This window comes from Mesoplodon bidens, assembly GCF_964165515.1.
Source record: "Mesoplodon bidens genome assembly, chromosome: 4".
Taxonomy (NCBI): Eukaryota; Metazoa; Chordata; class Mammalia; order Artiodactyla; family Ziphiidae; genus Mesoplodon; species Mesoplodon bidens.
The window spans coordinates 27,815,145-27,840,744 of NC_138160.1; the positions used below are offsets into that span (position 1 = coordinate 27,815,145).

Sequence of the window (25,600 nt, forward strand, 5' to 3'; positions counted from 1 at the left end):
GAGTCAGGGATCACAGGGCATAATCTGAACTCTAAATGCCCCGGAGGATGAGACGTTACTCATAATTACATTTATGGTGCCAGAAAGAGCGATAAGGAGGGTGCTGTTAAAGGTGTCGAACTCTGATGCCTGAAATTGCCACATCTCCGGAAGCCCCAATTCGCCTTCTTATCGTCACAAATGAGAGCGACTGCTCTTTGAGGCCTCGGCGTTAAACAAGGAAAAATAAAACAAAGACCAAAAAGCAAACTCAGCGCCTGGGGTGGTGGCATCGGGGTTACAAGTCGGCTACAAGTTTCTGCCGAAAGAGGGCGTTGGTCTAAGACTAATAGAAATTGGTGGACACGGACGCCCAAATGAAAGACCATTTAAAAACATTCTCAATTTATTTTAATTTGTTGGACTTCAGTGTCAGAGTTCACCCGTCCAATGTAGTACGTTCCCACTGCAAATGACCTCGGTGTGTTACCACGTCCAGAGGGTCAAGCTCCATTCGGACCTGCCCTGCAGCGCGGCGGACTCCGGCGAGGCTCCTCTGGCCAGCGACTTCTCCACGGCCGTTTCCACCCTCGTCTCCACCGCTGCTGTGCCTGTGACAAGTGGCAAGACTGGGTCTTGGACGCAGGACCTTCCTCGGCACTACCGAAGCCGGAACACAGGGTCTCGCGCTGCCCGCAGGAGAAGCGGTGGGATTTCCGAGCGCACGGATTGGAGCGGAGGACGCGCCTCCACCCGGGGGACCCTCGGGGTGAAGCTTTAGGGAGAAGGTCTCTTTACTTAATTACCTGGCTTAGCAAATAAAGCCCAGAGGACGCCTTGGAGATGCTTTTCAAGCTGTCTTTCTGCCACCTTCAGAAGAACTGTTCTCTCGCCTTTGGAAGCAACAAGTTTAGCTTTTCTGCTCGCAGCGCGCCGGCGGAGGTGTCCGTGCGCGGGGACACTGGATGCCCGGCAGCGCTGCGACTCTGGCGCGAACTCGCGCGGCTCAGGGGGAGGAGGCCGGCGGGGGTGAGGAGCGCGGGAAGGAGGGATAGCGGGGACGCCCGGGCTGGCTGGGCGCTCCAGGTCCGCGACCGAGCCGTCTGCCCCGGGACCTTGATCTCTGTTCCCTGACCTTAAGCCAGGGGACTGGGAAGGTCGAGTGCACGCCCCGAGTGGGCGCATCAGGAGGGAATGTGGCTGGAGTGAGAAAGAGGTGAGAGTCAGCGGGACCTAGGGTGGTTTTTTTTTTTTTTTTTTTTTTGCAACGAAACCACCAATTTCCAGGGCCACCCCCTTCCTTTAATCCTGTTGTTTTTTGCACGGCGTGGTGTGTGTGTGTGTGTGTGTGTGTGTGTGTGTGTGTGTGTGTGTGTGCCAGCGCGCGTTTCTTTACTTTCAAACATATTTCCATTTTTAAAGCCCAGAACTGGAAAGAGAGCTGCCGCGTGCGGGACCAGGGAGAGGCGGGGACCCCGTTACACCCAGGTGGCGGTGTAGTGCGTTGGGGGCTCCCGCCGGTACAGAAGTGAGCGACTGTGGCTTTAAGGAAAAGGCCCAGGTCTGGCGGGGAGCGGGAGTTAGGGACAGGGGAGGGGGTGGGAAGAGTAGGGGTGCGGGGAGGAGTCCTGATGTAAGAATGTTAATGAGAGGCTCCCCTAGCCCAGCCGCCACCCCACCCCCCACCCTCCCCACCCGCTGGAAATACAAGCCAGGCCTCGGCGCGCCTTGTGTGGTAACACGCTCAGCCGCTGCCACGCTATTTAAACGCGGGTTATGGATCCAGGAACCGGCGCGAATCAATGAGATCAAACGCGAGGGAGATGCACCGTCAATTACAAGCACTTGGACAAGTCTAACTTTTTCTTCTTTTACAAATACGCTTTCAAAAGCAACCTTAGCAATGCCCAAATAAGAAGCCACCTCTAAGCAAAATAGTATATATAAAGGGAGGGCGAATATATATATTTATAAAAAGTATATATATAAATATATTACAGGCGTACAGGTTTACACCCGGTGAACTTTTTTTCTTTTTTTTTTTTTAAACGAGTGGCATTGCAGAGGAGGACTCTTCCTCTCTATCTTTTGGCGAGTTAGTGAAGGGGGTATTCTGTTTTCTTAGAGCGCCCAAGGGGGCGCAGGGACCTCGGAGAGAAGAGTGGGGAGGAAAGAGGAAGGGTCGGTGGGGGGCAGAGGGCGAGTCCGCAGCGAGGGCAGGCGCTTTCCTGCGGCACGATGCCGTCCCTGCTGGTGCTCACTTTCTCCGCGTGCGTCCTGCTCGGCTGGGCATTGCTGGCTGGCTGCACGGGTGGCGGTGTCGGCGGGGGCGCGGGCCCGGGCGGCGGGCGCCGGGAAAGAGAGGCGCTGCCGCCGCAGAAGATCGAGGTGCTGGTGCTGTTGCCCCAGGACGACTCGTACCTGTTCTCCCTGGCTCGGGTGCGGCCGGCCATCGAATACGCGCTGCGCAGCGTGGAGGGCAACGGGACCGGGCGGCGGCTTCTGCCACCCGGCACTCGCTTCCAGGTGGCCTACGAAGACTCGGACTGCGGCAACCGCGCACTCTTCAGTCTGGTGGACCGCGTGGCGGCGGCGCGGGGCGCCAAGCCCGACCTCATCCTGGGGCCTGTGTGCGAGTACGCGGCGGCGCCGGTGGCCCGGCTAGCGTCGCACTGGGACCTACCCATGCTGTCGGCCGGGGCACTGGCAGCCGGCTTCCGGCATAAGGACACGGAGTACTCGCACCTCACGCGCGTGGCGCCCGCGTACGCCAAGATGGGCGAGATGATGCTCGCCCTGTTCCGCCACCACCAGTGGAGCCGCGCCGTGCTGGTCTACAGCGACGACAAGCTGGAGCGGAACTGCTACTTCACCCTCGAGGGGGTCCATGAGGTCTTCCAGGAGGAAGGCTTGCACACGTCCGCCTACAATTTTGATGAGACCAAAGACTTGGATGTGGACGACATCGTGCGCTACATCCAGGCCAGTGAGCGAGGTGAGCAGGAGTGCGCCTCGGGCCCCAGGCCCTAACCCAACCGCTCTCCGCGGCTCTCCCTACACGCTCGTCCGCTCCTCTGGGGACCCCACTACCCGCTGCGGCACTGCGGACCCGGGGAGGGCGAGTGCGCTTGGACTCGCCGGGCTGTGCGCTGTCTGGCTGCGACGACCTTTGACCATCATCCATGGCTGTGGTGGGGTGTACGTAGAGCGTCCCGGGGAGGTTGTGGAGCCTGGGGGAGGGGCATGTGAGCCCGCAACGCGCTAGTGCTCTGGTCCAACAGGTGCTGTCAAAGCTCCTGGGTTTTTTCTTTCTCGCTTCCCTGGCTCCGGCGCCGGGCTTGTGGTTAGGGGCTCACTACGGGTGCCCTTCTCCAACCAGGGTCTGAAAGCGTGACGAGGCCGAAAGAACTAGTTACCCGGTCTTTGCCGACGTCCGCCCCCTCCGAGTGCGGAAGCGTACGCTCTACAGCCGACGCTCCGCCTCACGGTCCGCTCCGGTCTCCGGGTTTCCCGGATGCTCCTCGCACAGATCCCGGCTTTCTTTTAAAGGCTCATTGTATCGCCCTTCTCCTTCCTCCTGTGGCCCCTCCAGCCGCTTATGAACGGGCTTCTGTGGTTTCCATCAAAAATGCCTCGCAGTGTCTGGACTCTGGCGACACTCACTGCCCCCGGCGCGTTCGGCATCGCGGTCTAAAGCGCCGGCAGCTAGACTTTGCTAGAGCGCGCGCGCTGGAGAAGCGGGCACTGAACCTGCTTTCCGCGTCCCCCCGCCCCCGCCCCCTTGTAGTTTTCTCCGCGGGTCTTTGGGGGTTTGAATAACCACCAAACTGGCCAAAGAGCTCAAGGTTGAGGGTAGTGTCTATGGCTACAGGGAATGGGAGGAGAAGTGGCCGGTCACGGATATATAATCGCGGAACCCCCCAGTGCGGCTGCCTCATTGTACTGCAGAGTAGACCTGCCGGATGGCGGGCGGAGATGCCAGCAGAGCGCAGCTCCCTCCTTACGGATGTCAGGTTTGGGTGCATAACGTTCAGGGCATTCTGCCTGCTCCCGCTCGGCGCGCACGCGCCTCGATTGTCAGTGGGGTGCACCCCCAGCAAAGCTCCCCTCTACCGGACGCGGGGAGACGGAAGGGGAGAGGGGCCCAGTACCCCACGCGGGGAGACGGAAGGGGAGAGGGGCGGAGCCGGGCGCGGGGCTAACCCACGACTTGGCACGGCTGGGCACCTGGGCGCTGGCCGTGGGAGACAGCGCAAGCGGAGGCAGGGGGCCTCAGGAACATGTGAGAGTGGGTAAAGGTTCCAAAGAGGATGGCGCTGCGGTCATCCCCCTTCCCAGTGTGACTACTTCGGACTCGGAGTGAACGCACTCTTCAGAGCGAAGAGGCGGGAAGTGTTGACAGTGGGGATGCACGGCCAAGTTTTGAGCGTTCGAACTCCAGGCTGTCTGCGCCGAATTCCTGCCAGCCAAGCAGGCGGGGCGCCGGCTTTGCTGATTATGAAAAAGGACACTTGTATACAATGGCTGCGGATTCGCCACGCCAGGCTGAGAAAGCCACATCTGCTCTCCCACTCCCAGTCCCCATGTTCCTGCAGACCCCTGCAGACCTCGGGCTGCTCTAGCCCCCGAACCTGATTATTCAGCTCTCGCTCTCGAGGGCTTGGAGCTAGGAGTTGGACACTTCCCAGCTTGGGCTGGGGATGGGGGTGTGTCCGCCTACGGGCGAGATCCGCGGTCTGCCAATGCGTCCGTGATGCTACTGCCCTGAAGGTCTCGATGCCAGCGGTGATCTCCTCGCACGTGGCCTGGGATTCGTGGCCGAGGTCAACCCAGAAGAGGGCAGATCGAAGCCACCGGGGGGCCCCTCTGCCTCACAAGGGTGTGGCTGAGCCAGAGGGTAGGGAGGGCGCCAGGGCCCTAGTGGGCCTGGGGGCTTCAAAGAGCTTGGGCTGCAGTCTTGCTGCTGATTATTTTTTAATTCCGAAAGCCTTGTAGATGTTCCCAAGCCTCTTTACTTTCCACTCCCCCCCGCCCCAAGTTTGAATCTAGTGGTGAAAGTTTGCTTGACTGACCGGTATGTTTTACAGGTGATAAGGTTACCATTCTTACTCTAAAGTACATTTCCAACAGTGACTTGGCAGTTGTTCAGAAATATAAAACAAAATAATTTCTCCCCTAAGCCCTCCTCCCTCCCCTGAAATTCCCTACTCTCAGGAGAGAAAGCTGCTTGATAACAAAGCTCTCTCTGGGGGTCTTTTAGTTTTACTAATCACCTTTATTTCACCATAAGTGGTTAATGGGTTAAATAGGGGTCCAGTACAAGGATTTAGTGGAGTTTGAATTTTCAGAGCTCTTGGCCTGGCTGAGGCATTCACTGGGGAGGGAGCTTGGGCTGCCATAAACCTCTGTACCTCAGGCTCCTCAGGTAAAGTGGGGGGATGCTGGGAGGAGTAAATGAGCTATCTTACAGGAATGCCCTGAAACAGGGCAGATGCCTACTGAGTGCTCAATAAACCTAGGTTTTATTAGAGTTGTTATAATTATTTTATATATATGGTGATAATTTCTTTTACCAGAAGGTGAGACCATGTCAAGGGTGAGAAACAGACCCTCTGGATCTGGCAGCTGCACTCAGCTGCTGAAGGGCCTGCCCAAGTCACTTACTTTCTCAGAGGCTGAATTTCCTCTTCTGTGAAACTGAGGTGGGATGAGAATCAGGCCTCTTCAGACTGGTATTTGGTGGTTCTGATTTCTGCTCACTCAAGTGTAAGATGGAACTGACTCTATTTTTGTCTTTGAAAATTCCATATTAAATATCATAGAACTAGAGAGTCCCTCCCTTTTTTTTTTTTTTTTTTTTGCAGTACGCAGGCCTCTCACCGCTGTGGCCCCTCCTGCTCCGGACGCGCAGGCTCAGCAGCCATGGCTCACGGGTCCAGCTGCTCCGCGGCATGTGGGAACTTCCCGGACCGGGGCACGAACCCACGTCCCCTGCATCGGCAGGTGGACTCCCAACCACTGCGCCACCAGGGAAGCCCGTCCCCACCCCCTTTTGAAGATAATGTTTTTAGCATATTTTTGGACTTATGTTCATCTTTAAAATCAGATCACAAAAGTTTTAATCTCTCTTTTTTTAAAAAAATTAATTAATTAATTAAGTTTTTGGCTGTGTTGGGTCTTCGTTGCTGTGTGCAGGCTTTCTCTAGTTGCAGGAGCAGGGGCTACTCTTTGTTGCGGTGCACAGGCTTCTCACTGAGGTGACTTCTCTTGTTGCGGAGTACAGGCTCTAGGCATGCAGACTTCAGTAGTTGTGGCACACGGGCTCTAGAGCGCAGGTTCAGTAGTTGTGGCGCACGGGCTTAGTTGCTCCACGGCTTGTGGGATCTTCCCGGACCAGGGCTTGAACCCATGTCCCCTGCATTGGCAGGTGGATTCTTAACCACTGCGCCACCAGGGAAATCCCAAAAGTTTTAATCTCTTAAAGGGTAAAAGTGATAATGCCACTATCTCTAATAATAATATAACAAATTTCATTTGGCTTTGTGTGTGCTATAGAATGAAAAACTGAGGGGTATTATTTATTCTTCTTAGGGATTTACTATCAAAATCAATAATGAACATTTGTTTCTCTCATGTTTTTAGCTAACATATATCACTAAAATACACACACCTGAGCATATATTATTTTTAAAAAGTCAACTACTACCCTCAATATTCTATACTCAATGATAAATTTATTTTTAAAAAGGGAAGTTTAAAAATAAATATTTTTTTAAGCAATAAAAACCAGCAGTTGTTTTGTCTGTACATCTCATAAGATGCAGAGCTAGAAGTGTGTGCACACACATTTTTGTATGAAGAACTGTAGTTTTATCTTTTCAGTTATTAATATGTCATTATTCTTGGCCTGCATAACAACTGTAGTGATAACAGTATTTAATCAGTAGAAGAGTCATTTATTTTTAGAATTAGGCTGGGGTAAATGACAGAGAGGTTGGTCAGAGTTTTTAAGCAAAGAACCCATGATAAATGTAAAATAACTAATTCACAGCAGGGGGTAAAAGGAGCATTGTAGGCTGCAGTGTAGAAATTCTGAAAGCCTTTGGAGTAGATGGAACTTTGTGAACAAAAAAAAAATAAAGGTGCAGTCTCTATTTTGCAAATGAAACCTATTGCTTATGTAAAGTAAAAACAGCCAGAGAGAAATATATATTTTTAAATAATAGATTTTATTTTTATGAAAGTTATACAGCTATGTAGTTTAGAAAGTCAGAAAATGACACAAGTCTTACTAGGAACAAGAGTTTTCTATCTCCTGCTCCCCATATCTCACCTCCCAGAGGCAACTATTTTCAACTCCTGTAGCTATGTCTGTAGGTATTTGACTTCATACCTCTAAATAACATTATTTTTTTTTTTTTCAGGTTTAGGTCTTATTTCTTGCCATCCCAGGGGAAGATAGTGATTTAGTTTTCTTCTACTGCCTGTTAACCACACACTCAAGCTTTCCTTCCAGTCACCCTTTCAATATGATTGTGTCAGGATTTTTTTGGTTAGCTCAGTATTCAGTGTCTGTATTATTATTACCTTCTAAATGTTATATGTAGTTGAGCCATATAAGCTACTACAATGATATTTCTTTATTGCCCTTCTTGTTTTCCTTGGGGTTAAAACAATAGTCTATTTTTGCTTAGTTTCCTATGAACTTATAACTAAATCATCTACCAATTCTCTATTTTAAGCCTCCTGAGTTGCTCCAGTTTGGTTATTTTCTAAGCATACCACATGGTTGCCACTCTGGATTCTTTCTTCAACATCCTCTGCAACTCTATCACCTCTCCCTTTTGAGCTAGATCCCTATGTGTTCCTCTTTCTTGGTTTATGCCCTTCTTTTGATGGAGCACATCCTCTAGGAGCTTTCTGAGAAAGGATGGATGAGAGTTAAAGTTTGAGACCTTTCATGACTGAAATTTCTTCTTCCTACCCTTATACATAATTATAGAATTCTAGGTTGGAAGTAATTTTTCCTCAAAATTTGAAGAATTGTCAATTACATTCCAGTGGTGCTATTGGAAAACTTGATTTGATTAGGATTCTTGACCTATTGTTTGCTATTTGCTTTTTTTTCTGTAAATTTTTAGAATCCCCTTTTTCTCCCAGTGTTTTTGATTTTGTTTTTTTTTTTGTGGTACACGGGCCCATCACTGTTGTGGCCTCTCCTGTTGCAGAGCACAGGCTCCAGACGCGCAGGCTCAGCAGCCATGGCTCACAGGCCCAGCCGCTCCACGGCATGTGGCATCTTCCCGGGCCGGGGCACGAAGCCGTGTCCCCTGCATCGGCAGGCGGACTCCCAACCACTGCGCCACCAGGGAAACCCTCTCCCAGTGTTTTAACATTTCATTCTGATTGTACTTCTGTGCCCATATTTTGCCATATGCCCTTTAGGGTATTGAAGCGTAAGTCTCTTCCGTTCACAAACTCATGTCTTTTAGTTCTGAGAAAATTTCTTAAATTAATTCTTATATCCCCTCATTTTCTCTGTTCTCTCTTTCTACAATTTGTTTTATTTGGATGTTAGGCTCTCTGATTTGGGACTCTGTTTTTCTTATCCCTTTTCTCCTATTTACCACCTGTCTTAAAAAAAAAAAAGTTCCTCTTACTTAGATGTTTCTTTGGCTACTCCCACAGTTACTATTGAGTTTTAGTTTTAAATTTCTGCTGTCATATTTTCAATTTGCAGCACATGGCATATCTTGTTTTGCTTCCATGGAATAACCTCTCTTTTCCCTTGTAAGTTTAGAATTAAATAGAAGATGGATGCAAGAGTCAGATGGAGAATATGAAAATGTCATTTTTATTATTGATAACCTATTGGAGAACATGGGTTTAGATCTGTTGCCAAAAGGGCCTGCCTGCTATTACTTCCCCTCATAATTAGGCAGGGTCATCCACTAAATCACAGGTAGTGCTGCAGGCCCCCCTCCAGGACAGGCCCCTTACTACAGGGTGAAAGTTGCCCGTAATGTGTACTCTCTGCAAGCAGACACACCCCAAAGAGGAAGGAAGAAAGGGCTGAGTCCAGTATGCCCAGTTGTCTTTTCCAGACTCAGCAATCAGACAATTCCCTCCTTCTCCTCCCCATGGGAATGGGGGGAGAGGGACAAATGAAGGCACATGGGGAGATGAAGAGTGTCCTTCTGTTAGAGGTTCCTCCAAATGTAAACCTGAAAGGGGGAAAGGGTAGCACCCTAACTCAGGTATGCTTCCTGGATTGTTTTGGGATCTCTGAACTGACTTCTCTAGCCACCCCTTTGTACTTCTCTCTGCTATTCTTAGAGTGATTGCAAGAACGTGTTGCAGTAGGGAGAAGCCACTTAACAGAAGACATTGTGGGAATCAGATAGTGGAGGGTAACATGGAACATCACAAGTTCTTTGGCAAGGAGGAAAAGATAGAGCAGAATGATGAAAAGTCTACCCAGAAACTTGGAATCGCATCATCATTTCCTCTTCTAGAAGTTTAACAATTTGACCAAAAAAGTTAGTACCTATATATTTAAATATATATTTAATATACTTAAATATACTTAATATATTTAAATATTTATATATTTAAATATACTTAAGTATAGCAGAAATTATTTTAATTGACCTCCACTTAAGCAGCTTGCAGCATTAGCTGAAGCTCTCCTTTTCTCTATAAACTTCATTGGCTGTTGGTGAACGCTGGTAGCTGGTATACTTCTCCCATGTTTGCGAGCACATTTCTCATAAATCTGTGTATACCAGTTGTACTTATTATTATAAGTATGCAAGTTAATTAGTTATTATGTAAACTGATGAAACATGAGTAAGAAGAGAAAGCTATTTCAGTGAAAACTATTTTAAACATTCCGAAAGATTGTATAGAGGCATGTTGCTAAAAATACTTGCTGTTGAATTAGGCATGAATGAAAAAGCCCTAACAGATTAGGGAACATTCTACCAATCTAGAAGGACTCTGCATTCTGACTGCTCGGCCAGTGTCTTTGAGTGCTTGCTCCAACTTAAACTGGGCAATAATGTGCACTATGGGTTTGTTTTGTGGAAGAAAGACAATACCTGGCCCATGAAGATGGGAGTTAGGATTTCATTTTCAGAATTGGACCACATTGTCCACACAAAACAGATGAAATCTACAATAATTCCAGTCTGCTCAGATAGGCCCAGTGCTGCTCTGGGTCACTCTTGCTTGGTCCAAGCAGGTACTGCCATTTAAAGAAAGAATGTGTCTATCACAAGGGGTTGGTCTTAGGGGTGATGGGAAGAGAGAGGAGGAGAAGGGCCAGGGCTGTAACAATAGAAAAGAAGTGATAGAGAGGCCAGTGTTGGGCACAGCCCATCCAGGACTTGGGGAAGCCTGTGCTCTGGCCTGAGGACACAGCCTGTTCAGGCCTGGGCCAGGTGTAGCACTTAGATGGATGCTTTGGGTTATCAAGACCTGATGTCTTTGGATGCTTGAACCCTGCAGCTGATCTCCCTGATTCTGACTTCATCCCCACTAACATCCTTCTGCTTATAATTTGGCTACTCAGTGAGCACTCCCAGGTCTATGTCGGCACAAACATGTTTGTGACCATTTTGGTCCTCGTTGATATTAATCTTCACTTCAGATTATCTAAAAATGTCTGAGTTAGGTTATCAGGATTCTGCTCCCCCAAGCAATGACTCTACTCATTATGTGGTGACAGAATCAGGTTCTGTGTCTTAGGTTTAGAGCCAGACTCTGGACTATGATCAAGTGATCAAAAAATGATGAGGTCTGCCAGTGGAGAGTCAGCCAGAGCTTCCTGGACCCTCCTGGTGATGCCCACCCTTGGAATCCACACTCTTCAAACTTGTCCTGCCTTAGCCCAGGCTGCTTTGTGAGACACCTTGGCTCTTTTGTCATGTAAAGGACTAGAATCAAATCGGAGCTAAAACAAGTGTCTAGGTCATAGTGAGCAATCAGGAGTTTCTTCAAAAGCTTCCTTACTGAGACATCTTGAAATTTGACTATTTATCCGAAATATATAACTATATTTCCAGGCACAAACAACACCTACTCCCACAGTTATAAATCTTTCGGAGTTTTGTATTGTTTTAAAAACTTGTTCTGCAGACTTTTAGCCTGTCCCCTGAGCCCTTTTGTCGTAAGAAATGTCAGAGTCATGATCTAACACTCTGAATTAACCTGTGCAGTCAACGAAATGTCAACAAGCTCCTGGCCCTTCATGCAGGCTGCCAAGGAGGCTTTGGCACAGCCTGAAGTTTGTTCTGCATCTTTCAGCACCCATGCTTTTACAAAGAACATACACAACCTGCAGGGCTGGCACGCATGGCGATAATGTGGTTATGGCACCCAGGCTTCTCCTCTCCTCCATGTGTGCAGAAAAGCACAGCGGGCACTGTCTTGGGGGCCAGGGGCCATCAACAGTGATCAAAATAACTGGAGGGAGGCCAGGTCCCCACTTCCCTCTAGTCTGTTGCAGCTCTTACGTGGCAGGCGACACTATTCTGCAGCTGCTTAGAGCCTCTCGGCTCTAAGAACTGAGAGCACGTGGGGAGGGGCCTGGAATCTTGGTAACTATTTCCTATATATGTTGAGACGGCTTGAGAAAAAGGGTTCTACATTCAGGCTGCAGAAAGCCTGTAGCACTCGCTGCATCCTCTGATTTGCCAAATGAAAGCTTTCTCAGGAAAATATGTTTACTATGCTAGTAAAAGTATAAAAAGCAGTTGACAAGCCTCACTATCTTATATTGGGCAAACCTGGGAATTTATTTGAAGTATTTTTTTTAAAGAAATTCATTTTGAAACAATTGTGTATGTTTGGAAAAGATGTAAGAACGTATAAAGCACCTCCTATAGCCTTCACCCAGATTTTCACCAATGGTTAGCATTCTGCTGCTATGCTTTGTCATTCTAATCTCTCCCTTCCCTCCCTTGCCCCTCCAAATATATACACATGTACATATACATGCACAAATATTACTATCTTTTTATGAACGGTTTGAGAGTTAAAATAGAGGTCTCATGCTCTTTTACCCCTGAAAACTGAAGTGTGTGTTTCCTAAGAACAAGGACATTCACTCGTATAACCACAGTAGAATTATGAAAAGCAAGAACTTTAACACAAACACAATACTATTATCCAATTCACAGACCTTATTCAAATTTCTCCAGTTGTCTCAATAATGCCCTTTATAGAAAAGCTTTTATTATTATTTTTCTAAGGTCCAGGATCCAATCCAGGACCACACACTGCAGTCAGCTTTGTTTCTCTAAGTCTCTTTTAGTCTAGAACATTTCCTCAGGCCATCTTTGTTTTTCATGAAAGTGACCACTTTGAAGGGTGCAGGTCCACTATTCTATACACTGTCCCCCAAGCTGGGTTTGCAGCGGCTTCCTTCTGATTAGATTCAGGTCGCCCATTGTGAGGTTTGGGGCCCGGGGTGTGTTACACCAGGGGACTCCTGAGTCTGCTCCCATGGTGGGTGATGTTGACGTCCATCACTTGGTTATGGTGGCGATGGATAGCTTTCTCCACTGTCAAGCTATTATTCTGCCCTTTGTAATTCATGAATAATTTGTGAGGATTCTTTTTTTTTTTTTTTTTTTTGCGGTACGCGGACCTCTCACTGTTGAGGCCTCTCCCGTTGCGGAGCACAGGCTCCGGACGCGCAGGCTCAGCGGCCATGGCTCACGGGCCCAGCCTCTCCGCGGCATGTGGGATCTTCCCGGACCGGGGCACGAACCCGTGTCTCCTGCATCGGCAGGCGGACTCTCAACCACTGAGCCACCAGGGAAGCCCTGTGAGGATTCTTTAGGACTTTAACCGTGCCCTGCTCCTCGTCAGATGCTGTCCTCCGTGCAGGGGCGTTTCACGCGTCTGTTTGTTCCTCCCTGCAGTGGTGATCATGTGTGCGAGCGGCGACACCATCCGGGGCATCATGCTGGCGGCGCACAGGCACGGGATGACCAGCGGAGACTACGCCTTCTTCAACATCGAGCTCTTCAACAGCTCTTCCTACGGTAACTCTGCCTCCGGTTTCCCCTCCCACTGCCAGGGTGTCAAAAAGGGATTGTCAGACAGCGCCAAAAACTTGAGTCATCTCAGTAGATTTGATTTCCATAGATAGGGTTTTAGAAATTTGTGATTCTGAACACTCCCACTTCTCATAAGGTCTCAAGCTTTTCTTCTCTGAGAACTCAGAGCACAAAGTTACCACCACCTGTGATGCCAAGGGACTTGGGGAGAACATAGCTCACTCCAGCACTCTAAAGGATCATAAATCCAGGCCCTGAGGACCCCTCCCCAGTGCATTTCCAACTTTGGGTTGCCACCATGATGGACTGCTGGAATAATTTTAGAGAGATTTGGGCAGAATTTTTAGTAGCATGGAATAGACTTGAACACATCAACGTAATAGAATAGAACATGTCAAAGTGTGTCACACATAGCATATGTATGGTTTCATACAACTTTTATTTTAGGAATACGATTACATGTCTCTGTGTATATATTTATGCATGTTACACATGTATTTGTAATGGGCCACAATGTCAAATAAATAAAATAACCATTACTGCAAATCGAGGTAAAAAATTTTGAAAGGTGCTGCTCCCAGCCCCTCCTCCTTCCAGATTACTGTCTCTTAGCTTCTCTTATGAAAAGTTGGGTAGCCACTAACAGTTACAATCGAAAGCATTTAACTCCTTAAAATGGATCTGGGGAAGTTCCCAGGGTTCCTGTGATGGAGAGTGTTCAAGGAAGTCATCAAGATCGCGGGTATAAAACATTTTCCCCAAATGTGGTTAGGGCTCTCTCTGAAGTAAACAGTGTAGGGCTATGGAACATTTTCTCAAGTACTGCACATTGGCAGTTACAGGGGAACTGTAAGTGTGTGTATCACGAACAGCATGTTCATGCTAAGCTCCACTTCTCAGTTATCATGGTCGAGATATAGTTAGATGGGATCTAAACCTTAAAGCATATGCCTCAGTTTCCTGCTCTGATAAGCTCCTGGCTTAAGCTGTAGATCATTGTGCATAAACGTAATGAATCACACTTCTCACGGGAATAAAGCAAAGTTGTTGAAGTAACCTCTGCTTCCTGTAGCGGATAAAATTGAAGATTTGAGGCTTGCAGGATAAACACCCAGTTTTCCCCTGCTTGCTCCCATCACTGTCTTTCCCCCTAACTTTTTTTTTTTTTTTTTTTGTGGTACGCGGGCCTCTCACTGTTGTGGCCTCTCCCGTTGCGGAGCACAGGCTCCGGACGCGCAGGCTCAGCGGCCATGGCTCACGGGCCTAGCCGCTCCGCGGCACGCGGGATCCTCCTGGACCGGGGCACGAACCCGTGTTCCCTGCATCGGCAGGCGGACTCTCAACCACTGCGCCACCAGGGAAGCCCTGATATGCCATCTTTCTTAATCAGTCTTTTGTTTTTTAATATTTATGTTGTTTCCAGCTTTTTGCTATAAGAGCAATGCTATATTGAGTTGCCTTGCCATGTGCATTCATGTGTGCACATACATACACACGTATGTATGTGTGTATAATCTGTAAGACAAGCTTCTAGAAGTAGAATTCTGGGTCAAATGTTACATGCATTTAAATTTTGATAGATATTGCCAAAGTTGTCCTCTAAAGAGATTTGCCAATTTACATTTTTGCAGCAGTGTATGAGATATTTTGTTTTCCTGCACTTCTGTCAACCCTGTATCATTTAACTTTTAAATTATTTTACTTATTTGAATTTCTTTTTATGTCCATAAGCAAAGTTTTGTAGTTTTCTTTATTTGAATTCTGCACCATTCTTGCTGAGTTCATTCTTAGACATTTTATGTTTTTTGGTTGTTATTATGTTCATGACCTTTTACTATTATATTTTGTAACTGTAGTTGTTATATAGAAAACAAGAATTCCACATATTAAATCCTCTGTTCTAATAGATTTTCTTAATCACTTTCAAATAATAACAATCGTTATTTCTCCTTTTTTTTTTTTTTTTTTTTTGCGGTACGCGGACCTCTCCCTTCTGTGGCTTCTCCCGTTGCGGAGCACAGGCTCCGGACATGCAGGCTCAGTGGCCATGGCTCACAGGCCCAGCCGCTCCACGGCATATGAGATCCTCCCAGACCGGGGCACGAACCCACGTCCCCTGCATCGGCAGGCGGACTCCCAACCACTGCGCCACCAGGGAAGCTGTATTCCTCCATTTTGATAGTTGAATGTTATATTTATCTTTCTTTTCTTACTGCATTGGCAGTAGCCTCTAGAATAATATTATATAACAATGGTGATACTTAATTTCTAATATCTTGTCAGAAGTAGATGTTAAAATATTCTTTAGTTTATTAAGTGTGGTTTTAAAAATTGGAAGTGAGTGATGAGTGTTATCAAATACATTTTATCTGTACTTTTAATAAATTTCCTAGTATTGAGCCATTATAGTATTCTTCTAATTAAGCATAGTTTGTCATGATATTTTTAGAAGTACTGCTGATTTTAAGTTTTTAGTGTTTTATTTATGATTTTTGAATCTATACTCTTGAGATTGGATAGTTTTCTTGCCTTTAGGTGGTATTATCAGATTTTAATATCAGGTTAATATTAGCTTTATAAAATTAATTGGGACACTTTCCATTGTTTTTATGCTCTAGAACAGTTTATATACCATAAGAATATTCCTTGAAATACGGAAACAATTCAACTCTCTATCTGGACCTAACTTCTTTTCAGAGGTAATTTTTGGAAAATTAAAAAACACATCTATTTTGAAATAATTTTAGATGTACAGAGAACTTTAAAAAAAATAGTTTGTGTATACCTTTTACCCAGATTCCTCTAATGTTAACAATTTAAATGGGCATAGTACAATGATCAAAATAAGAAAATTAACATTAGTACAATACCACTGACTAAACTACAGGCTTTATTTGAAATTTACCACCTTTCCTCCTAATGCTCTTTTTCTGTTCCAGGATCCAATCCATTTAGTTTTGTGTCTTCTTAATCTTCTCCAGTCTGTGATAGTTCTTCAACCTTTCCTTGTTAGTTATGACCTGACACTTTGGATAAGTCTGTTATTTTGTAGACTGTCTCTCAGTTTGGATTTATCTGGTGTTTTCAAATAAGTTGAGTTTACACATTTTTGGCAAGAATACTACAAAAGTGGTGCTGTGTCCTTCTCAGTGCAAAATATGAGTGCATAAGAAGTCATGTATTTGTATATACATATGTATATGACTTATTATTGGCTTTATGTATATATGACTTATTGTTGGTGATTTTGGGGACAACTTTTTAAAACTTATTTTTCCATTAGTTCAGTTTTTCTGCTTCTTGAAAACTGAATTGCATGGAGTTATACAATGTACTCTGATACAATCTACCAAATCCCTGGTTTTTCTTTTTTTAATTTTTAAAAATTTATTTATTTTATTTTATTTTTTTAAAAACTTTTTACTTTATATTGGAGTATAGTTGATTAACAATGTTGTGATAATTTCAGGTATACAGCAAAGTGATTCAGTTATACATATACATGTGCCTATTCTTTTTCAAATTCTTTTCCCATTTAGGTTGTTACATAATATTGAGCAGAGTTCCTTGTGCTATACAGTAGGTCCTTGTTGGTTATACATTTTAAATACAGCGGTGTGTGCATGTCACTCCCAAACTGGGTAACTATCCCTTCCTCCCACCCTTTCTTTCTGGTAACCATAAGTTCGTTCTCTAAGTCTGTGAGTCTGTTTCTGTTTTGTAAATAAGTTCATTTGTATCATTTCTTTTTAGATTCTGCATATAAGCGATATCATATGATATTTCTCTTTCTCTGTCTGACTTCACTCAGTATGACAATCTCTATGTCCATCCATGCTGCTGCAAATGGTATTATATCATCCTTTTTAATGAATGAGCAAAATGCCATTGTATATATGTGCCATATCTTCTTTATCCATTCCTCTGTCAATGGACATTTAGGTTGCTTCCATGTCTTGACTATTGTAAACAGTGCTGCAATGAACATTGGGGTGCATGTATCCTTTCAGACCATGTTTTTCTCTGTATATGTGCCCAGGAGTGGGATAGAGGTATCATATGGTAGTCCTATTTTTAGTTTTTTAAGGAACCTCCATACTGTTCTCCACAGTGGCTGTATCAATTTACATTCCCACCAACGGTGTGGGAGGGTTCCCTTCTCTTCACACCCTCTCCAGCATTTATTGTTTGTAGATTTTTTGATGATAGCTGTTTTGACTGGTGTGAGGTGATATCTCACTGTAGTTTTGATTTGCATTTCTCTAATAATTAGCGATGTTGAACATCTTTTCATGTGCCTCTTGGCCATCTATATGTCTTCTTTGGAGAAGTGTCTATTTAGGTCTTCTGCCCATGTTTTGATTGGGTTGTTTGTTTTGATGATATTAAGCCGCTTGAGCTGTTTGTAAATTTTGGAGACTAATCCCTTGTTGGTCACATCATTTGCAAATATTTTCTCTCAATCTGTGAGTTGTCTTTTTGTTTTATTTATGGTTTCCTTTGCTGTGCAAAAGCTTTTGAGTTAAATTGGGTCCCATTTGTTTATTTTTGTTTTTATTTCCATGACTCTGGGAGACAGATCAAAAAAGATCTTGCTGCAGTTTATGTCAGAGAGTGTTCTGCCTATGTTTTCTCTAAGAGTTTTATAGTGTTCAGTCTTACATTTAGGTCTTTAATCCATTTTGAGCTTATTTTTGTGTATGGTGTTAAAGAGTGTTCTAATTTCATTTTTTTTTTTTTTACATGTAGCTGTCCAGTTTTCCCAGCACCATTTATTAAAGAGACTGTCTTTCCCCCATTGTATAGTCTTGACTCCTTTGTTGTAGATTAATTGACCATAGGAGTGTGGGTTTATTTCTGGGCTTTCTATCCTATGCCATTGATCTATATTTCTATTTTTGTGCCAGTACCATACTGTTTTTTAAAAAAAATTTATTTATTTTTGGCTGCATTGGGTCTTCATTGCTGTGCATGGGCTTTCTCTAGTTGTGGTGATTTGGGGCTACTCTTTGTTGCAGTGTGCAGGTTTCTGATTGCGGTGGCTTCTTTTGTTGTGGAGCATGGGCTCTAGGCTCACGGGCTCAGTAGTTGTGACTTGCAGGCTGTAGAGCACAGGCTCAGTAGTTGTGGCTCATGGGCTTAGTTGCTCCATGGTATGTGGGATCTTCCCAGACTAGGGCTCGAACCCATGTCCCCTGTATTGGCAGGCGGATTCTTAACCACTCTGCCACCAGGGAAGCCCAGTACCATACTGTTTTGATGACTATAGCTTTGTAATGTAGTCTGAAGTCAGGAAGCCTGATTCCTCCAGCTCCATGTTCTTTCTCAAGACTGCTTTAGCTATTCAGGGTCTTTTGTGTCTCCATAAACATTTTAAGATTTTTTTGTTCTAGTTCTGTGAAAAATGCCATTGGTAATTTGATAGGGATTGCACTGAATCTGCAGATTCCCTTGGGTAATGTCGTCATTTTGACAGTATCGATTCTTCCAATCCAAGAACATGATATATCTTTCCATCTGTTTGTGTCTTCTTCAGTTTCTTTCATCAGCATCTTATAGTTTTCAGAGTGCAGGTCTTTTGTCTCCGTAGGTAGGTTTATTCCTAAGTATTTTATTCTTTTTGATGCGATGGTAAGTGGGATTGTTTCTTGAATTTCTCTTTCTGATCTTTTGTTGTTAGTGTATAGGAATGCAACAGATTTCTGTGTATTAATTAATTTTGTAACCTGCAACTTTACCAAATTCATTAATGAGCTCTAGTATTTTTCTGGTACCATCTTTGGGATTTTCTATGTATAGTATCATGTCATCTGCAAACAGTGACACTTTAACTTTTCTTTTCCAATTTGGATTCCTTTTATTTCTTTTTCTCCTCTGATTGCCATAGCTAGGACTTCCAAAATTATGTTGAATAAAAGTGGTGAGAGTGGACATCCTTGTCTTGTTCCTGGTCTTAGAGGAAATGCTTTCAGCTTTTCTCCATTGAGTATGATATTAGCTGTAGTTTTGTCATATATGGCCTTTACTATGTTGAGGTATATTCCCTCTGTGCTTGCTTTCTATAGAGTTTTTATCATAAATGGGGCTGGATTTTGTCAAAAGCTTTTTCTGCATCTATTGCGATGCTCATATGGTTTTTATTCTTCAATTTGTTGATGTGGTGTATCACACTGATTGATTTGTGGATTTTGAAAAATCCTTGCATCCCTGGGATAAATCCCACTTGATCATGGTGTATGATCCTTTTCATGTATTGTTGGATTCAGATTGCTAGTATTTTGTTGAGGATTTTTGCATCTATGTTTATCAGTGATATTGGCTTGTAATTTTCTTTTTTTGTGAACATCTTTGTCTGGTTGTGGTATCAGGGTGGTGGTGAGCTCATAGAATTAGTTTGGGAGTTTTCCTTCCTCTGCAATTTTTTGGAACAGTTTCAGAAGGATAGGTATTAGCTCTTCTCTAAATGTTTGATAGAATTCGCCTGTGAAGCCATCAGGTCCTGGGCTTTTGTTTGTTGGGAGTTTTTAAACAACAGTTTCAATTTCAGTGCTTGTGACTGGTCTGGTCATATTTCTGTTCTTCCTGGTTCAGTCTTGGGAGATTGTACCTTTCTTAGAATTTGTCCATTTCTTCCATGTTGTCCATTTTATTGGCATACAGTTGCTTATAGTAGTGTCTCATGATCCTTTGTATTTCTGTGGTGTCAGGGTTTTTCTGATTATATCCCCTTTCGTTTCCCTTTTACAGCCTGGTTGCTTAGGCTTTGCACTCGGCTGTCAGCCTGCCTGAGAGTCTGTGCCATGTACTAGCTCTTGGCAAATTGACATAACCCTGCCCTTCCCCTGCAAGTCTTAGTTTCTTCTAATGATAATAATAGTACTTATCTCATGACATCAGGCTGAGTAATAAATGAGGTGGTGTATGTGAGAGACACAGAAAGCTTCTTGGAACATGATGAGTGTTTAGTAAATGTTCACTATATTTACTATTAATTTTAGTTTACTTTGACCATTACATATAATACTTTAAAAATGATAAGTTAAGTTTGTACATTTTCTTGTGGTGCAGTTTTATAGCTTGATTTAGGCCATACATTTTTTTGTTACTAAATTAGTCAACTTTTATCTAGTACATCCTAAGGACGTGGGTGCATTAGGAATTATATCTGCCTGCAAATAACCAAGACTTCCAGCTATAGTAATTTAAACAAATGTAGAGGTTTATTCTCTCAACTGTAAGAAGTGCAGAGGTGGGCAGTCCGGGGCAGAATGATGGTTCCATAATGTCATCAGGGATCCAAGCCTCTTCTTGTTTTCTGCTCCCTCAATCCTAGTGAATGGCATCCATCCTCAAGATCATGAGATAGTGGCTAGGATTCCAGGGATTGTGTCTTAATTCTAGGCAAGACAGAAGGGGAAAGATGAGAGGCAAAAAGAGATCCTTTTCAGTTGACTCAGTTCTGTTTGAAGGGCTCTCTGGAAGCCCCACTCATTAACTCTTGCTTATGTAACATTTGCTACCCGTGGTTGGGAGGGGGGCCAGTAAATGTGTGCTTTTAGCTGGGCTCACTGCTACCCCACATCAATTCAGGAATCTGTTACTAAGGGAGTAACAGAGAGAATGGGTGGGAGAATGGATGTGGGGAGGTTTGCTGCAGACCCTGAAGCACTTTTCCTCTTCAGAGTAGAAGCAGTAAATAGAATCTTATGGCAGGCACAGTGACCTAGACCAAGGTTCTGGTGTCTGTCGCTCATAAAGGACTTTCTCTGAGATTTTTATACTCTAAGAATCAGATATGTGTTCATGAAAAGTTCTCCAACATCCTCCTCTCCCTGTGCTTCGTCACATCAAAGTCTATACCAGTTCTAGAAAAAGGTTCTGTTTTAAATAATACTTGAGATTGTTTTTTTAAGAAAACATATTGATAGCATGTCCATATTTACTGATTATTAGATTGTCATGGTGAGCACTCAGAAAAATTCTCAGATCTGCCCCAATTATATTGTTACAGGAGTTCTGAATATATTATGAGGGAATTCAAGTGATGGAAAATAAGATTGAAAGGATAGGTTTTAAAAAAATCCAGAGTGAAGATGATATATATTGTGCTGCAGAGTTTTGAATAGCACCTGTTGGCATTTTCATTCACTGGCATTATGTTCTTTGGATGTAAGCTAGGTGGAAAGTCATTTGCGCAATCTTGTCTGGGAATGTAAGGTTATTGTAGAGCTTTCCTGACTTCCTGAGAACACAGAGGCACTCATTAAGGTGATGATGGGAGTATTCCAGGGCTGGTCATGCACATAAATTACTTGACTCGTTAAAAGTAGAAAAATGGCAGAAAAAACTGGGGAAGGGTTGGATTTATATTTTGCTATTAAAGTGATATATTCATGTTATAGTCAGTTTAGGTAGTGAGAAAAGAGAAGGAATTCTCACACAATCTTTCAACTGTAACAGTTGTTAAACCACGTTTAGACACTTCTTCTTCTGATCTTTCTTTCTCTGTTACTTTTATTTTTAACATTCTTGTACTCCACTGAATTTGAAGTTTTAAATCTTAGAACACACCAAACTTTGATGAGATGAATGAGGAACAGGCACAGCACTGGAATTTGGAGACTGGCTTGCGTTTGAATCCTGCTTCTATTTATTAACCAAGTGACTTCAGGCATGTTAATCTCCTTGAGCCTCAGTTTCCTTATCTGTAAGATGGGGATCATACTTAAATATTCCTCATAGAGTTTTCATTAGGATTAAAGAATGAAATGCTCCAGGCAAAGCCATTCACAATGGCATCGCTCAGTAAGTGGTCCTGTTATCACTGATGGGAGAATCTGGACCAGCCTAGCTCAAGGCAAGCAGGTAACTCCTGGGTATTTGGAGAGGTTGGGGTGAGGCAGGGTGGACAATCCTTTTGTCTCACTTAATTGGCTTCCAGAGGGCAAGAGCCACATACTCTGCAGCCAGCCCAGGTGTGCTCCAGGCATCATTTTTTGGATATAGTCTGTGATGTCTCAGCTCCTCATTCAGTGCACATTTACCGAAGGCTTTCTATGTGCTGGGTCCTTGGTAAGTACTGAGAGCTACAGGCTGACACAGTTATCCCAGTACTGACGGCTCTCACCAGCTTCCTGGCCACAGGATTGCCAAGCACAGGGCTTGGTGCTGAGCAGGTTATTTCCTCTTTCACAAATATTCTGTACCCTTCTCACTCTAAATGCAAGCTTGGGGCTCCATGATGTTTAAAACCAAACCAAACAAAGAAAGCAAATTCACTTTCCCTTATTCCTGAAACAACTGCAAGCATCACCTTCTCTGCCCTACTGCTCATTAGCTGACTTCTTTCTCCTCTTCTTAATCCCTTGCTCAGGACCATTGTAAGAGTATGACAACAAGACCCACCACTCCTCTGAGAGTGTTAGGTCACCGCTGACCCTCTCATCACCAAAGCCACCAGCCTTAGTGCAGACCGTGCCTACCTGCCTCTAAAGCAGTGCTGTCCAGGGGAACTTTCTATGATGCTGGCTGTGTTCTACTCTTTGCTGCCCAGTACAGGAGCCACTGGCCACATGTGACTATTGCACGTTTAAAATGTGGCCAGTGCAAGAGAGAAACTGAAATTTTAATTTTATTTAATCTTGAGTAATTGAAATGTAAACAGTCACCCATGGAGCTAGTGGCTGCTATAGTAGAGCTATATACAGCTCTAGTCCTTGCCATATTGTTTCCATCCATTTCTTTATGGAAACCCTGTTTGTCTTAGCTTTGGTGGCACAGCATTCTTCAGGCTTTCTCTTAGCCCTTCTGTCTCCTTTTAGTCCTTTGCCCACTAAAAACAGCGCCCCCAAAGTGTGTGTGCTCACCCTTCATGCTCTCCTTCTGGGTACTAAGTATAAGACATATGGACGTGGCATCCAGCACTGTCTCTAGCCCTCACTCCTCTTGCTGGCTTCAGACCCCTCCTTCCAACCCCAGCCTGGTGCTGCCACTTGGGTGCTCTGTAGACAGTCACCTTGGATTGACCATGACCCTAAATGAAATCACTGTCATTTCCGTGTCCACCTAACCCCCTCCTCCCTCTGGCTCTGCTATTTCTTCTGACAACCATTTGCTTTTCCTCTCTGGCATCACTGGTGACGCGCGTCCCTCTCCACTGTCGTTCACTCCCTCACTCTTGTAGAGTCTTCAGATTCCTCTTGCACAGCCCTCTGCATTCATTCTCAAGGGTCCTCCCTCTTTTTATGATTATAAAAGCAATAAATATACTGCTGAAAATTTGCTAAAGTCAGAAAAACACATAAAAAAAGAAAAGGAGAAAAAGAAAAGATGCCTGTAATTCTAACCATCCGGAGAACCATGTTCAATTTTTTGGGAGGTGTGACTTCCCACGTATAACCGCTGGTAACCCCTTGCCTGGATTACTGTGGCTGTGAGCCCTCAGTGTCTCCCCAGTCTAATCCATTGCTATTTCCCAAGGCATGAGTCTGATAATGTCATTCTTCTGTTCTGCTCGTAAATCTCCAGAGGCACCCAGTGCCTGCTGAATTAAACTTGTCCCCACTGATGGGGCATCATGCCAAGCCGACCTCTGCTTTTGCTAGGGTTCAGTGGCCCCGAGAGGTTACTGACACAGTACAATAAGAAACACACACAAAGCAGGAAGTCATAGTATTGGTTATGGTTGTGACTAGATACCTATTTAGTTTGGCTTACATTTACTAAGCACTTTTGTTTCCATTCTTCTTTCTTTCTTTTTAAAAATTTTTGTTTGTTTTTATTTTCTGGCCATGCCACGTGGCAGTGTGGGATCTTAGTTCCCCGACCAGGGATCAAACCCATGCCCCCTGACCACTGGACCACCAGGGAAGTCCCTTCATTCTTTTTTTCTAGAAAACGGAACTCCAAGATCATTACCTTTTAGATTGTGGTAGACAGATTTATTGTACTGTATTTCACTTCTTTCAAATTAAAAAAAAAGTTTTTTCCATATTAGTAACTAAGATAGTTGCTGTTTCCAGTTCTATGTGTATTTTCTAATTACACAGCATAATACCCTATAGGGTTATTTCCTTTCTTGTGCCCGGACGGGACTCTTACCCAAAGCCGAGGAACTCTGACCCTCTTTGCCTAAGAAACACCATTCCTGCTGATTCTTGATACCTCGAGTCAATTAAAAAAGAATCAATACATATGGATTGCACACCTAGAAGAAATGGGTTCCTTCATGGGTTGAAGATGGACATTCTTAGAATTTGGGGCCTTGCTGGCAAATGGATTTGGCCCCTTGACAAAAGACTGCGTTGTCCATGTCTTGAGCACCCAGAGGAGTTGGCCCTGGCCGATGACAGTTCCACACAGCTCACTTGCCCTCTGAGCAAGCGCTGGCATAGCTGTGGCCTCACTGGGGTTTGGGAGGTTTCATAGTGGAGGAGGAGGAGGAGGACTTCATCAAGTTTTGTTCAGTGGCTTGAAATTTACTCTTGTGCTCATTGCGAATGGACCGAGCCCTTAATGAATTCTGTCCTTGACTGTGTCTTATTTATCTTTTAACAGCTCCCTGGCACATACTAAGCAATTAATAAATGGCTGCTATTATTAGGATTATGATTAAACAGATGCCTCCACAAACAAATTCTTTGTCTCTGCCTTTTCTCATGCTCCAGACAGAGGTTCCCAGCTGCCCACTGGATGTCATATACGTCTGCACCTCTGCCCGTGCTGTAGATTCTGCCAAGCATGCTTTTCCGTCCTCTTCTCCTCTTATTAAAATCCTATTCACACATTTAAGGCCAGGCTGATGCCTCCTCCTGGCATGAAATTTCCCTCTTTGGAGCTGGTTACCTCTTCCTCTGTACTCTGCGTGGTTTCCATGTACCAGCCCCCGCCCCGCATAGTAAGCTAACTGTTACCCTGTAATGACTTCAGGTGTTTACATGCCCATATCTAAATCCCTCTCTTGAAGGTGGTGGAGACGGTTCAAAACACTTATGATGCCCCCTGTGCTGGCTGTCACAGAAACTTGCACGTAGTTCAGTTAATCCTTGTTTGTCTGATTTAAGCTATGATAGAAATTCCAAAACCACCAGCTCTTAACTGAACTTCTTCTGTAAGAGTAGAGCAAGGGCCACGGAGCCCTGGCTGCACATTCCAGAAGCATCCTCTCTGGTTAGCCTCTGGGCTCTGGGCATCTGCTATGGACTCTGGGCTCAGGGCAAACAAATGACTGTGATGTTGGACTCCAGCCGGTTGAATTCCTTGTTGTATTTGCAGAGATCTCAAGGAATCATAATGATAATTCACAGAATTATTATTATTATGGTCAAAAGTTAGAGGTCCATATTTCCTGTTGGGGTCCTGCAAGCCACATGTTTTCTCAAAAATGAAATAATAAAGAGAAGAAGAATGATTCTTATCCATGTAATTTGCCTTTGCTTTTGTGAAAGGGAGAGCCATGAAGCAGTGGGGGTACCCAGCTTCTGAATGCCTCAGTTTCCTCATCTGTAAAATAGAGAGGATAATTGTACTCACAGTCACGGGATCTTGTGAGGATT

General features: G+C 44.6%; 2 protein-coding genes across 3 annotated transcripts in view; one reads left to right on the forward strand and one right to left on the reverse strand.

Moving 5' to 3' along the window:
- Positions 1–244: 244 nt before the first annotated feature.
- On the reverse strand, positions 245–1,684 carry LOC308615769 (uncharacterized protein). Its single transcript, XM_081231513.1, has 2 exons — positions 786–1,684; positions 245–590 (listed from the first exon to the last, which is right to left on the reverse strand). Exons 1-2 carry the CDS (start codon positions 1,162–1,164, stop codon positions 466–468), a joined length of 504 nt encoding a protein of 167 aa, XP_081087639.1. The 5' UTR covers positions 1,165–1,684; the 3' UTR covers positions 245–465.
- Positions 1,684–25,600, forward strand: part of NPR3 (natriuretic peptide receptor 3) — a 66,292-nt gene continuing 42,375 nt past the window's right edge. For both annotated transcript variants that reach the window (XM_081231511.1, XM_081231512.1), the window contains exons 1-2: positions 1,684–2,974; positions 12,909–13,031. In XM_081231511.1, coding sequence (XP_081087637.1) covers positions 2,218–2,974; positions 12,909–13,031 — 880 coding nt within the window. In that variant the 5' untranslated portion in view covers positions 1,684–2,217. The remainder of the gene's footprint in view (positions 2,975–12,908; positions 13,032–25,600) is intronic.